At 44.9% G+C, this 14,716-nt stretch overlaps 1 protein-coding gene across 4 annotated transcripts in view; it reads right to left on the bottom strand.

Moving 5' to 3' along the window:
• The window catches only part of TMEM94 (transmembrane protein 94), a 51,585-nt gene that overhangs the window by 25,871 nt on the left and 10,998 nt on the right, over positions 1 to 14,716 (bottom strand). For 2 of the 4 annotated variants that reach the window (XM_063352541.1, XM_063352544.1), the window contains exons 1-9: positions 12,730 to 12,932; positions 5,709 to 5,828; positions 4,889 to 5,016; positions 4,156 to 4,292; positions 3,279 to 3,475; positions 2,366 to 2,517; positions 1,704 to 1,806; positions 1,309 to 1,395; positions 649 to 765 (exon numbers count right to left, since the gene is read on the bottom strand). In XM_063352541.1, the coding sequence (XP_063208611.1) occupies positions 649 to 765; positions 1,309 to 1,395; positions 1,704 to 1,806; positions 2,366 to 2,517; positions 3,279 to 3,475; positions 4,156 to 4,292; positions 4,889 to 5,016; positions 5,709 to 5,828; positions 12,730 to 12,783 (1,095 nt within the window). In that variant the 5' untranslated portion in view covers positions 12,784 to 12,932. Of the gene's footprint in view, positions 1 to 648; positions 766 to 1,308; positions 1,396 to 1,703; positions 1,807 to 2,365; positions 2,518 to 3,278; positions 3,476 to 4,155; positions 4,293 to 4,888; positions 5,017 to 5,708; positions 5,829 to 12,729; positions 12,934 to 14,716 lie in introns of those variants that run through there. The other 2 variants (XM_063352542.1, XM_063352543.1) reach the window with 2 other exon arrangements.

Here is a 14,716-nt window from a genome sequence, read left to right as displayed (position 1 = left end):
AGAGAGAAACTCTGTCCAAGTACAGGTGAAACAGAAGTCAGCACAGAAGACAAACATAGCACAGTGCATCTCACCAACACCGTCACCAGGAGAGTGCAAGAGACACCCATCAGCACATACTGTTCAGGATCACAAACCCACCAGACTACCAAACTCCACTCCCCAAATTAGCACAACCAGCAGAAATACCTCTTACTCCCTGATCTGCTGCAAAGACCATGCCTGCAAGCAAAGCTCCAGAGCCTCAGGAAAGGGCTGTTCAGCCCAAACATTAAAAGAGGGGGTTACAGAGGATCTCATGTATCCCATTCCTTCTCAGTGGCTGAATGTTCCCTAGTTATAGCCACCACAGGGCATTATCTCCATGTTAAACCCTCTGACAGATTATATTTAGCTGATAGAAAGTACAGCCCTCCAAGAGGTTTATGGAATCACTGGAGCTTCCTATCACACAGGTTGAAAAAATTAAAACATCTGTTCAAGAAGTCACACTGTGCTCCAGGGAGACGGCATAGTTGGGACAACCAAAGACCCAAAGCTTTGACAATTATGTCAACACATCTGCTGGATTCATTGTGCTCACTTCACAGAGCCCTTCTCATCTCCTGCCCTTTTCTCTGCAATGGTTTGATGTGGAGAGCTACCTACCAGTGAGGTGGATGAGGCCTTGCTCATCTGGGCCAAGACTCTGGCTTCTCCAAAGGCTGTAGCAAGAATCCACAGGACAGGAAAGAGCAATGGAAGGATGGGTAGGACACCATTCACCTGAAAAAAAATTGTAATTACCAGCAAGCACAAAGACAAGAAGAAGTTAGACCTTTTACATGACATCTTTTCCACCACAGTCAGAGGATGGGTAAAAGCCAATGGCAGGAACGAGACTGCTTGGACTGGAAGCAGTGTGACACAGGGAGAGGCACAGGAGGGAGAATGCACATATCCTTAGAGGTTTGTAATGAAGGAGGCCATGAATAAATCACGCTAACTTGCAGCTGGTTTTCCTGCTGAATTTGGCATAAACTCTTACAAGTTTAAAGCCAAAGGATATCATATAGATATAGATGCACACACACACATATATATACACATACATGGCAAGAGAGAGAGACCAAACAACATAAAGGGCAGTCTAGGAGGAACGGCCAGGGTAGAGAGCTTGTCCTGCTCCACTGAGAAGCTCCTGGATCCAGCATGCACAAAGGCGTGCACAGGATGCTGTCACAGGATGAAGCAAGCTGCTGAGGGAGGCAACCAGCCTCAGTGGTGCTCTGTGGAGGAGGTGTACTGGAGCTCAAAGCTCTCCTTTACCTGTAGCTGAAGAAGAGTGTACTGCCAAGAAGCAATTCCAGGAGCTTTGAAAATGAAGCGCACAGCGTTGGTGATCAGGAAGCCAGCCTGCAATTCAAATAGAAATGATGCTGTCAGCTAACTACTAGTACTTGTAGGGAAGGAGTTTTCAGTGTGCCTTGTAACATTCTCAGCCCTGGGAAAGTCTGGAAGATATGCTTGGTCTGCTGCTACAGTTCCTCCCTCCACTCTCACTGCTAGATGGCTCAGCATCTTTGCTTCTCTGAACTACCCAAGGTACACACAGAGTCAGCTACATGATTTAGGGCCTCGCCACAATTTCCTGTTGATGTCTGCAAATTCCTCACCTTTATTGACAAAACATGGCTCTATTCAAGGCTTTAAATGAGACCTACCAGTACAATGGGGACAGCGTATTTCAGCATCACTGACTGTACGGTGAATCTCTCATTATCCAGGGCTGTCACAGGACGTGACAAAGCCATTTCCAGACACCACCTAAAAAATGAAAAACAGCTTCAGATTTCAGCAACTAAGACCCTAACCCTGCACTTCCTCAGATACAAGCCTCCTAGTAGACCTCATCATAACAGCATTGCACTTGCCCTGGTAAACTTGCTGTTGAGCAAACTCCCCAGGGTCTCCTCGCATGCTCAACAGGAAGGCTCTATCGCCCCAATGTGTACTGAAACTCCAACAGGACACTCAGGTATCTGTATCTCCAGTTGACCAAAGAGGTCATATCACTGGTTACATCAAATGCATGAAATCTGTGACCTCCCTGCATTGTTCGAATTTAGTGGGAAAGTAATAAGCTGAACAGTAATACTTAGCATATATGTGGTTTTATATACTGGCCTAATCTACCAGTTAAGAAGGACAATTGAAGACAGACAGTAAGAGACTTATAGCATTCCCAGATAATAGAAAAGACACAGCACAGCATATTTGAAAATTCCTGGCCTGGACTGCTAAGTCTCATTCTTAGACGACACAAGGCAGCAACAAGGATGACATAGACAAGCCGTGCAGGCATTGTGCGCTGTATTGAACCCACCTGACATTATCAATTATTGGTGTCTTCAAGACACGGAAGAGACGATATAACTGAGGGTTCTGAGGTCCCTTCTTCACTTCTCCCCTTGGGGAAGGCGGAGGTGAGAAAGGTGGAAACAGATCTCCTGGCTCCAGAACTATGTGCTCATCATCCTAGAGAAAAGTCAGAGAGGCCAAAGGCTGCACAGTCGAGGCCTCAGTGGAATCCTGCTGCAAGGGACCGGAGGTTTAGTCCAGCAGGATCCCTCCAACTGCAAGTGACACAATATGTGTTTGTCACAGTTCCTTCTCTCAGCTCTCAAAAATTCATTAGCTAAACTGAAATGCTTGTGTTCAGGCACATCTGGTTATTTCATGAAAATTGGCATTTAGAATGAAAGTAACAATAAAACCCAACAAAGGTAAATTTCAAGCTTTAAACTTTTTCCAATCTTCTTCAAGCAGCAAAATCTTTGCATAGATCTTGTAATTGATTTGTTAATATACTTCTATCCCAGGTATTTTATATTATCATCTTTTACAATAAATCAGAGGTAAGGAGAAGGTCAAAGAAGACAAACTTTATTTCTCCGCATAAAAACCAGCATAAAGTAGGAGGTTTGTATGTCATCCTACTGGATAGATTCACTCCACTTATATTTAGCAGCACATTACAATTCCCCCTTGACCTGGAAGAGATGGAAATATGGTACATTGGTATCACATTAGTGTCTCCTGTCCATTGGGTTTGGGATTTCATCGAGAAGATGCAGTCTGTCTAACGAAGCACCGTCCTTGACTGAACTGGAATTTCAAACTATTTTCAAGGTCGGAAGAAATCAAGCACTCCAGTAATCTGTACACTGGGAATTACAGTATTAGCAAGAAAATCCTGGCAAACATATTGTTACAGGCCAGGGAAATAAGCAAGTTACCTTAATCCCTCTCAGAGAAGCAAATGACTCCTGGCCTGGCCTCAAAGCAATGACGTCTCCTTCTACCAACAGGTTCACAGGCAGGTTGACGAGATGACCATCCCTGTAGGCCCAATGAAGGGACCAGGATGGGGCATAAGGCATGTGAAGGTCAGGGTACATGGAGTCTGGCCATTTCACCTCTTTGCCAAGTGTGTCTGAAAGCACAAAGTGTGAAAGAATTAAGTGATAACAATTCTGTAGGGAAAAATCATACATCGATTTACATCCTGTAGTGGCCATAGGTCCTCCAGTGCTAAGCTCAGTCCTTTCCCATGATCTCTTATCATCTCCCTCTCCCTCCTTGATGGCTTTTCCCCTCTGTTTCCACCCAGTATTAACAACTAAACAGTCATTTTATATTATAACCTTAAATACATACTTGTACAATGGAAAAGCTAAAGGCTGTCCTTAAAACTGCCGCACTGAAATGAACTGCCTTCTCAGGTTCAAAAGCCCCCGTTCAGACGATGCTCATGCACAGTAATTTATTTCCTTCTGTTCTATGTTGTGGTACAACCCCACATATTCTTCTCTCGTCATCTGCTGCAAGGCAGATATTTTTGTAAGATACTGAAGATTCGAATTACTCCAAAGCACAGACATAACAGACGCCTACCTGATAACACACAGATTGGAAGCACACGGCCACATGACAACTCAAAATAACTATTCTACAGGACAGGCATGAGTAGGACACGATTCTCACAGCCTGTTTCTGCATAACACAGGGGAAGACTAGTAAGCTCAATTAGTAACGTACGTGATCAAGTTTTGAGAAAAATCCAATGGGAGGAAAACATAAATGCAAATGAGAGACAGATGAATATGACCTCACCATTTATCTTATCAATGATTGTCTGAAGTCTTCTCTCCACCTCTCTGCACTTCAGCCTCTCTTGACGCCCAATCATGAGGAGATCCAAGAGGAGAAGGAGGAAGAGTGCCAGTGCATTAACTATCTCAGCACCTTGGCTTTGCACAGCAAAACAGAAGAAAGCAAAAAGCAGATGAAGTTTGAGTAAATGAGCAGAATACACTGCCAGACGCCCACAGAGATAAATGCACACTGCTCGGTTATTTATTCCTACATCCTACAGACTTATGGCTAAAAAGGAAAAGCAGGGGAGCTATAATCATGCTTCTTTAGAATATTGCCACCAGAGAAGCCTGAAAGGTTTCGTCTCAATTAAAAAATACCCTTACAAATACGGTCAAGGCATGCACAGGTGACAGTACAGTAACTTCTTCTATGAGCCACTAACTTCTCCAGTTTCAAAATCATTCTTAACTATGATAATGCCTTATGATTTTTCAAGATGTAGGAATGCTGTAGATAAAAAATATCAGTTTCTCCATAGAACACTCTATGGGTCTATTAGAAGTAGAATTGACGTGGCTGAAGTTTTGTGAAAGGGACTGATAGGGACAGAATTACCACTGTGAGTATGCTAAGGTCTAGATGTCTAGACAGAATGAGGGAGAACACTGTTACGTGAGCCACACACAGTGTCGAGGTGATATAAAACTACCACCTTGCTTCAGTTAACCAGCATAGGATTTTTTCTTACCTCCCCTGTGGCTGGCTCCCATAGCAGCACAGCAGCAACAGCACTGCCAGAAGCATCAGAGATGCACCAGGCCAGTGGAAACAGGAGCAACGGTTACCATGGTACAGAAAACTGCTCCTCCACACCTCCTACAAAAGGAGAGCAGCAGACATTCAGCATTCATGAAATACAGAGCCAGACATTTGAAAAAGCAAAGTGAGAAAGGGTGAAGGCAGCAGATGACACTTCAGGGTGAACACAACTTTGTAACACCCCGGAATATGATACAGAGCATCCCAGATCAGTTATGCAAATGGTACAGCACTAACAGTTGCTCAGCTGGAGAGTCTGAGTGAACACTCTCTGCTTTACTCTTGCTTGGAGGAATGAAAAGGGTCTGTGCCAGGCTGCCCCACTGTCACTAACCAGGCAAGGAACACTTTTAAGTAGTGTGCATAAACACTAGCACTTTGTATTCAACACACATGCCGGACAAATATGGTGGACAAGGGGAGACTGTAGCGCTTCACCGATCTTTCTCTCCACATGATATGGACCCTCTAGGCACACTGATATTAGTAGCTCTTGAAACCCCTAGATCCTTCACAGGTGAAGCTAAGCTCCTGTTAGAGCTAAGCTCTAACACCCAGGAGAGAAGAGCTGAGGGAAACAGACCCTTAGGTAGATTCCTTGCTTTGTTCCCAAGAACTTTAGCAGTTCTACACCTGGACACTTTGCAGCAGCAGTCTGGGAGGGAATACAGCCAACTTTTGTTTAATCTTCAGCTTTACATTGAGAAGTGGGGACTGAGTGCCCAACCTTGTGCTGTTTGGTGCCTCACCTTCCATGAAGTCACTTTTTTCCGTTCTTTCTGATGCCCCTCCAGCAGTGCTGACAACTGGTCTCTCAGGATCGTTAGGGCTTTCTTTGTGGTAAGGCCCAAGCTTGAGGTCATCTCATCCTGAGGTGCCAAAAAACCAAACTGTTTAGTGATTTCCTATTTTCTTCTTAGGCTTTTTTCTGGTGGCTGACTGAGCACCCTACAGTGAATGCCTTGCACTCATCATCATCGGTCTGATTCTCCATTTTCCTGAAATCATCTTCCCTCCTGTGAACTTTAGACTGCTGGCTGGAATTAGAGCACTTAGATAATATCAGGTAAACAAACCGGTCCTGACTGTGCTGGATAAATACTTTATCAAAGCACAATACCAAGTCATTTCTGCACAACAAGATTCTAATCAGCAGAGGCTGAAGACAATACAAGGGCTTGCTCAGGCCCGAGGTTACACAGGCTTGAACTGGTATCAGCTTGAGGAGACAACAGAACACACAGTTATGGTAGAATTTTAATGATACAGGATGGATTTTGCTAACAGTAATAACAACTAAGTAGTAGAATATCTGCAATTCTAAACAAGAGTGGTTCGATTTCCACAACTGCTCATTACAAATTTTGGTTATGAATCCTGCCTCTGTGGCTACTTTGACGCAGAAGCCCCCTGATTTAAGTGCTAGGCCATGGATCAGTTCAGGTGGAGACACGACTCCAGCATCGACTCCTCCTTTTACAAGAGAAAGCACTAGAAGTTTAAGTGCTGAACTGCACAAACATACAAGGGAGGCATCTGGGCTTGAAGGAAGCACACAGAGCCCAGAGCACTGTTCCCTCACTGGCCAGCAAAGAGGCATCAGCCCGAAAGGACGCAACCCAAGAGCGTACCATCTGGAAAACACTGCCATAAAGTGCTGGTAACAAGAAAGTGGGGTAAAGACTTGCATTTCTGGGGCAAGACCACAAGCACTTTGCTTTCTTTCAAATCATAGAGACTGCTGAGGGGTACTGTGCGTACCAGATCACTGAAAGGGAGTCAACATGGGAAAGCAGGCAGGTGTCCATGAGAGGGCTACAGCAGATATTGGGAACTGGTCAATAAAAGTTCTCATTTCCATTTCATGTTTTAATACAAACACCTTGAGGGTGTACAGCACATAGGATATCCTGCCCGTTAGAAATGTTCAGGTGTGTTATACTGTTTACAGAGTGCAGAACTAGTGAACACACAGCAGGCAGGAAGCTTCCCCCTCTGGTCCCCCCCAGCATGACGCAGCCCAGCAGACACAGCTCGGGCAGGAGCTGCAGCTCTTCCTGCTATTGCAGCCACCAGCTCTTCCCAGCGCTGCCAAATCCTCCGTGGTCTCACACTGCAGCAGCTCTGCTCTTCAGGAGCTGCCTGCACATACCCAGCTCTGCAAGGGCTGCTCAGCCACGATCTGCACTTTTCTTCCTGTTTCTTAACTAAGTGGTTTCGAGATCGACATTTACTGGAAACTAATCTTGGACTTCAGACTCATTTGCACTCACAGTCCAACCCAAAACTGTAACATAAGCATCAAGGAATAGCAGATAGACGCTCTTTAAACTGCCAGCTACCACACACACACATTCCCTACCTATCAGGGACAAGTTGAAACAGCAAATTCTGGCCAGGCAGAGTGTAGCAATGCTGCTTTAGCTGCACTTTTACAGAACTAAAAATAATCCTGCTGTAGTTTTCATTCTCTGTGTCAGTTTTAGAAATAGAGGAAGCAGTTCTGTGTTGTTCTTGGAAGCAGCCCAGGTAACATCAGCACAGGACTAAACATGGGAGTTTCTCAAAAGACTCCCAGAGGAGAAGATGGCAGGCAACGGACATGCTGCTGCACCACGGGAGCGCTGCAGCCAGGAGTGCCTGAGAGCAACATGGAGCAAGGCACAGTAAGGTTTCTGTCTCACCGCTGGCCGTTCGGGGCATAGCAAAGCACCCACAAAAACACTCATCCTCTCCAGCACAGGGAAAGCAGACGAATAAATAAGAGACACAGAATGAAAGGCAGCAATCATAAGAGGGACTTTAACAGAAAAGCAAACTCTGCTTAGACCACCAAGCTGGTTCCAATGGATACATCAAGAGCTACAGAAGAAAGGAGAAGAAAGCTGCACTTAATGCCACATCTAGTACAGTCACACACTGCCTGGAAAGAGAAACTGCCACATCACAGCAAGCAGCGAGCAGAAAAAGGCAGCAAATCCAGAGGTAACCAAAAAGGTTGCTGAAATACATGCACAGCTGATACTCTTTTGCCGTAGTATCAGTGAAGGTAAGGGCAGCCACAAAGGAAGGTGGCTGTAGCAGGTGAGAAAGGACAAGTGCAGAGCGTGGCAGGGCTGGGGAAGAAGAACGGCAGGAAGGGCAGGGATTGTTAAACACCCATCCTGACACTTAAAACATGGAGTATTTGGCAAAGCAGACAGAGCCAGCCTGGTAAACAAAACACAGTAATAATGTGAGAGGCTGCCTGGGGTGACTCAGATAACCTACTGCTGGTGAGCATCAAGGGAAAGCGCTTGGAAACAGGGAATGAAAGGGAGAGGCGAGAAGAGCCGCCCTGAGCTCCTGGCAAGGGGCAGCTCTAGGTTTTCGCAACAAGAGCTGCCCTGCTAAGTCATCAACTGCTAATGAGGCATTTTTCAAATGCCCTGAAGTAAACCTTTGCATATGGCAAACCTAGGCGCTCTTAAGCTGTCCCACAGGGATCTTTCCAGCCTTTCATCAGCTGCAAGTGCTCTTCCTGCCACAAAACAGGAGGTGAGCACCCCAGGGTGAAGAAGTCACTCACAGGAGGTGTCAGTTCATTAATAAAAACCACAACATTCACATCTTTGCTTTGGAAAGTTGCATTCAAAGAGTAATCCTCTAATTTTCAGGTCAAAACAAAAACCAGCAAGACAGCTTCCCACCCAGCTGCCTTAGCATAGGGCTTCCTCTGAAGAACAAAAAGAAAAAAGAAAAAAAGAAAAAAAAAGAAAAAAAAGACAAAACAGACAGTAAATTCCAGGTTACAGTGAAAGCAAACCCCTGATGGGTATCAGGAGGCATTTTAAAAGGCTATATTTTCCTTTTGCCCATGCCTAAAGGGAAAAAGTCCTGAGGAGAAAATGAGCAGTTGTTTTCTCCTTTGCCCCGAGAGGCTGGAGAGCGGACGAACCTCTAAGTGCACTTAGGGCTCCTCCAGAGCTGACCCCAGCTATCGCAGCCTTAGGCCGAGAGGAGTGACTGAAGCCAGGTAAACACAGGACGATTGCAACCTTCTGCCTTGCAGATGATAATGTGTCTCTTTTAGAGTTGTAATCTGCAGATGGCTGTTAAGGAAAAAGCACACAGTGCGGGAGAATTTTTTTTGTACACGTGATTTTATTTTCTAGAGGGAATAAATGCGCTGAGGTGTGGACTGGATGGGAAGATGAAAAGATGCATGAATGGGCTCCTCTATTCTCCACTTCCAGTAAATATCCTAAATGTTAAATTACTGCTTAGCCTGCCTGCCACTGTCAGGGAAAGGGAATCTGAGCTAGATCAAATGACCAGTTTTAGGAGCTCGTTTGGCTCTTCAGGAAGGAGACAAGAAGCAGCTCAGAGCTAGGAGACACGGAGCCACAGAATCAGTAGACTGTTCTTTGCCTTCTCCTCTCAATTGTGCCCCCACAGTTTGACAGAGTTGGCAAATACCCAATGATCCAAGAGCTTGTTTAAATCTGTAGCCTTGTCTGGCTCACAGCAAAAAAGGTTTCCTTTGCCTTACAGAAGCATTTTCAGATTGATAGACAGGAAAAGAGTGGTTATCTTCTGACTTTTCCTCCCACAATATGAAGTTGCTCCTGAGCATCAGCACCTACTCCTGCAGCCCACCTTCATCCTCACACAAAATCACCACTGGTTCCTGATTGCTTCTCCTAAAATTCCCATCCTGTTCTTTTACTCATAGAACCATTCAAGAACATCTTAAAAGTTTATCAGCTATTCTCACGCTCTCTGCTATCCGATGAAAGACAGAGGTCTTGCTGCTTCCTTCAAGAGGAACAAACAAGCAGAGGTCAGAATGTATATAGGTGAGAAATGGACACAAAATATTAGTGTAATTAACTCCTCTTGTATTTTCGTACAGCCATTACACATCCATAGTAACATACTTATTTGTTGTGCCAGTAAATGTTGATATAATATGTGGTGTTGTATCACACATGCCAAACATTTTTTTAAATAATACTGGAGCACAAATATATTCTTTGCTTTACAGAGCAAAGTGGGTTGAATCATCCTCCATCCTCTGTGGATTCAGTCTCTTGCAGAATAAGGGCTTCTCACCAAGACTGTTGTACACTTGAATGTAACTGCCTTTACAAAGATGGTTTAAACAAATAATGGAACAGAAAACAGAAGATTTGCTAGAAGCTTCAATTTTCATAGACTGCAGTTCCACCCCTCCGATTCAGAGTGGTACGGAAAACCCCTACGAGGCAGCTGTCAGATTGTTACCCTCTTTCCAGGCTGCACAAACTAGACCCCTTTTTTAACACTTCTACTCAATTGCTTTTCAGATTTAAACAGTTGGAGGCGGGAAACTGGGCAGCAGAATGTTATTCCTTTTTCTGAGAGCTATTTTGCATTTCTTAGCAGAAAAAGAAGGCAGTTTTTAATTTAACAATGACATTTTGCAGGCTATTAATCGACTTCAGGGATTACACCTCCTGAAATGTAAGCATTATTCACAGTTTCAAAAACACATGAGAAGGAGTAACTCCACCAAATAAATTTGCATTTAGTACTGCAAGTCAGATTCTTGCTTAGGATAAGGCACAATATGACACACAGTGGGGTTTTTTGGGTCTCATCAGAGAGGATGGCAGACATCATACACATGAGAGCACTCAATTTCTTCAGGCAACATTTCTTACAGCAGGCCAGTGGTAGAGAGGGATTTATTCTTGTTCTAAAGCAAATCATACATTTGTGTGCTACAGCTTTGTCCAACTGCAGCTGCTGAGCGCCCAGGCTGCCTGAAATGGCATGGCCATGCTACAGAATGATACAGATGCAGCCAGCAAAGCCAATGTATAGACCATTCTGGGCAAAGGTTTCCCTTTACTACATACATCTTTAGTCCTGATTATGCTTTTTGTCTTTCTTAGTGTTCACCTGGTTACTTTTCAAAAGAAGTCTGATCCCTGACTCCTAGCAAGAGTGCTTCTCTAGTGATCCAGGCTACATGAAGCCTCCACCCTGACACATTCCTACTCCATAGGACGTTCGTTTCATTAAGACTCTGGACTAACCATCAGGACAGCTGGATTCTGTTCTTCTTCTGCCACAGATTTCTGGATGGCAGTGTGAAAATTGGATGCTCCTCTGCACCTTAGTTTCCCCTCTCTATAATGGGACTACCAACTCCATACCAACTGTAGGCATTGTGAAGATGATAATATTCACCAACCCACCTGAACACAACTGGAAAGCACAGAAGAAAGAAGTATATGTTTATAACTGCATGATTCAGGCAGCTCTATCAAGGAGATTATGGCTCTGTGGGGACCACTGCCTTTAAAACTGGACTTGCTGGGAAAGGTACCAGAAGGCACAACGAACACAGCTGTTAAACTTCATTTAAATGCCACCTGACATGAGGTTGGCAGACACAGCTTAGCTGTTGGTGGTCTCAATTCAAATGAAACAAGCTAAGTCTTCAGCACAGCAGTGCCCAAATTAATGGACAGAGCAATAGTCAACAACTGTCTCCTTCCCCGATCTGCAGCAACAGTATGAATGGCAGCCCAGACCTCCCCCTGCCCCTGGACAAAAGAGCCCCCACAGCTTGGAACTGGGTGCCTGTGGGGGCTCTAGTGTGGATACTGGCTTTGAGGATCCCCGCAGCTCATCGCTAACAGGGCCTGCAGACCTACACTGCAAAGAGACACAGCTGCAGAAGCACAGATCTCTGAGAGATCTGGCCAAAGCAACGCTAATCAGCTGTCTGAATCACCACTGCATTTTAGTGTGAACAGAGTCCATTTTAATCCAGACAATGACATTCACATTTTATGCCCGCTATAAAGCACAGAGTAAGATGCCAAAAGGCACGATCAACCTTTCCATATGAGTAATGCAAAGCCCAGTGCTTTGCTTCTCCCTCAGCTAGTAGCAGTTCAGCAGCAGAGGAAGACGCGACCGCTCCCCAGGTAAAAGCTCAGTTTTGAATTGTACCTTCCCTGGTCTGTCTCTCTGGTCCTGTTTGCAGCAGCAAATCCCCAACCATAGTTACCTGCTCTACCAGGCTGCTGGCAGGATGAAGCAGTGTTTATGCAGTGCTTTGAAGCTCACCTGTACAATGCAATTATCGAGCTTTCAGTACTGTAATTTATCCAGTTACAGTATTCCTCCAAGTTCAGAGAGCAGTTAGGGATCCGTATTTATTCTGGCTTCAACACACAGCATACTGCTTTATGCCAATGCAGAGCTTACTCCAGAGGATGCTAATCCCCTCCCAGAGGCCAGCAATGCTCAGAAATCCACAGAACTTCAGCACATCTTTCATTCCCCCCATTAGTTTCCTTCCCATCCTCACTTCTTTATCTGAAGACTCTGGGGACTAAAGCTACGATACAGCTTAGCAGGTGCACTGCAAGGCGTTTCAAAGGGATAAGGAGGTTCAACAGCTACGATCAAAGCCCACAGAATAAACAGACAAATTTAAGTCATGAGGCAGAGGGGCAGCAAAGCAGGAGTCGGCAGCTAAAATCACATTTGGCCCCTCCTGTTGGTTCTAGGGTTAAATCTGCAGTTTAAAACAGAGCTTCTTTCCACATCCCCTCCAACACCAAGCCATTCTACAGCTAAAATCATCATTTGCTGTTTCATGTCCTGCCATAACCTCTTTCCCCAAAACCTCAAAGCTCTTCATGCACCATCACATCAGGCAGGATGCAGGTTGGGGAGGGAGAGAGGGAAAGCCATTTTGAATTTAAATGTTAAGGGAGAGAAACTTACTTTGCGGCATTTGCCTTGATGGGGGATCCAGAGATCGGCCTGCTTGAAGAGCATCTGGGCTAAATTCCTGTGCCACTTCCCCAGCAACTTGCACTGCTGCTGCCCTCCAAAAATGAGAGAGCAGAGAGGGAGAGAGAGCAAGACTGTGCAGAGCCCAGCGCTGCAGAGAATGAGACAGAAGCAGCAGAGTGAAGCACCAGTCTGCTGATTAATTCAGCCTGTTTCCAGTCACGCTGCATATCCAGCAAGGAGGCGGTGGATGGGGGTGGGGGATGAGGGATAGAAAGGAGGGGGAAAAAAAGGCAGAGAGAAGAAAGTTTGCCCAGGATAGCACCAGATGTCTGTAAGAATGGTCCATTCATCAGATGGAGCCGATGCAGCCAGAATCCCTCGGTTCCCTGCCTGTAGAGATGCATATGCATGCACAGTAAGGGCTGATGCTGACGGACAGGGGTCTGTGGAAAAGCAGATGGCAAATTAGAAAGGACAAAGTGTTATAAAATATACTACGGGGGAAGGAACACCTGAACAGGCAAGGAAAAGACTAGATTGGGACAGAGAGACCCAGGAATACTAACTCCCTTATATAAATCTAGGAGAGACTTCCAGATGACTCCACAGCTTTGGATTCAGGCTCAATTTAAAAAAATAAGCGTTTGCTATTTAAACAAGTTGAGATGGTTACAGGTCCAGTCTGAAACATTCCCTCCCTCTTCTTTTGTTGATAGAGTAAGCAGCAAAAGCCCCTATCAGCATCCAATGTTCATACCTCCTGAGCCTCACAATCTAAAACAAAAGGTTCATGCAAATTTTTCATAGCCCTGCCATCCCTGCGGCTCCCCATTTACTGACACCTGGGCAGTGGCACAGAGGAGGCAAAGGATTAGTGTAGACAGGGAAGGGCTGGCTAAAACAACAGGTAATGGGATAAAAAGGCCTTTGGAGGTGAAGAAGGAACGAGTCTTCTCTCTCATTCTCATCTTTTACAGGAATGTTTCCTTCTCATTGTTGGAGGGAAGCACCTTTATAAGTGGGTTTTTATATAGCTCCTGCTTCAGTGCTGTCCTGATTCTGTCTGGGGCTTCCCAGTTCTGCAGAGCAATCACTAAACTAATTACATTCATTCCACATAGAAAGGGGTAAAGAACTGGCCCAGCCAAGAACCACGTCAATAGCTTGCCAAGGATTACAGCTGGCCGGTACAGAATGGAACAGACAGGCACTGGAAAAGCTTCCAGTCTCAGCTTATCATGCTGATATTCAAAGCTATGATGTGGCTTTGAAGACCACGTACAGGTGTCAGGATTTGTCTACCAACCCTAGCCAAGCTTTTCACTTCCTTTCCTTCCCTGAGATTCAGATGTCTAAATAAGCACAGCCCATATTCTGTGTTTAAAACCAGAAGTATAGAGATTAAGAGGCCTCAGTATTTACAGTAAACCAAATGCAGGCTAGATCTAAGACAACTCCTGAAAGAACTAGTTATCAGCTCTGTGTCTGCACTGAGTTACACATCGGTATATAATCTCACAAAGCTCTTAAAGCTGAAGGGAAATAGACACTGCATTTTATGTCACATCAGGAGAAAGTGGGGAGAAAGACGCAAGACATCCTTCATTCTTCTGTAGGGCATTTTGTTACCTAGACAACAATTTTAAACGGCAGAGAGGAACCAAATGTCCTAATGGCACAATTTTTGCTTCCTTCCTCTTTTCCTGCTAACTACTCACCTACTCATTTCAACACAAAGAAAAAAAGTAAGGAGAAAAAAGAAAGCATCAACAACAATAACATGGGGTTAGAATGGGCAAACCCTCACACAATGTACATGTATCAGCCCCTTCCTATCTCAGTGCTTGCTGAGCTGTTTGGCTGTGCACCTTCTGGAGACTCGAATGAACATCAATGAAACAACTTGCTGGTGACAGTGCAATACCAGGAATAACCCCCTTGTGCTTCATCCAGTTAAGAGGTCCCAACACAACTT

This window comes from Chroicocephalus ridibundus, chromosome 14 (assembly GCF_963924245.1).
Source record: "Chroicocephalus ridibundus chromosome 14, bChrRid1.1, whole genome shotgun sequence".
NCBI classification, from domain to species: Eukaryota; Metazoa; Chordata; class Aves; order Charadriiformes; family Laridae; genus Chroicocephalus; species Chroicocephalus ridibundus.
The sequence above is the reverse complement of the archived record's forward strand: the minus strand, read 5'-3'. Positions and strand labels throughout refer to the sequence as shown.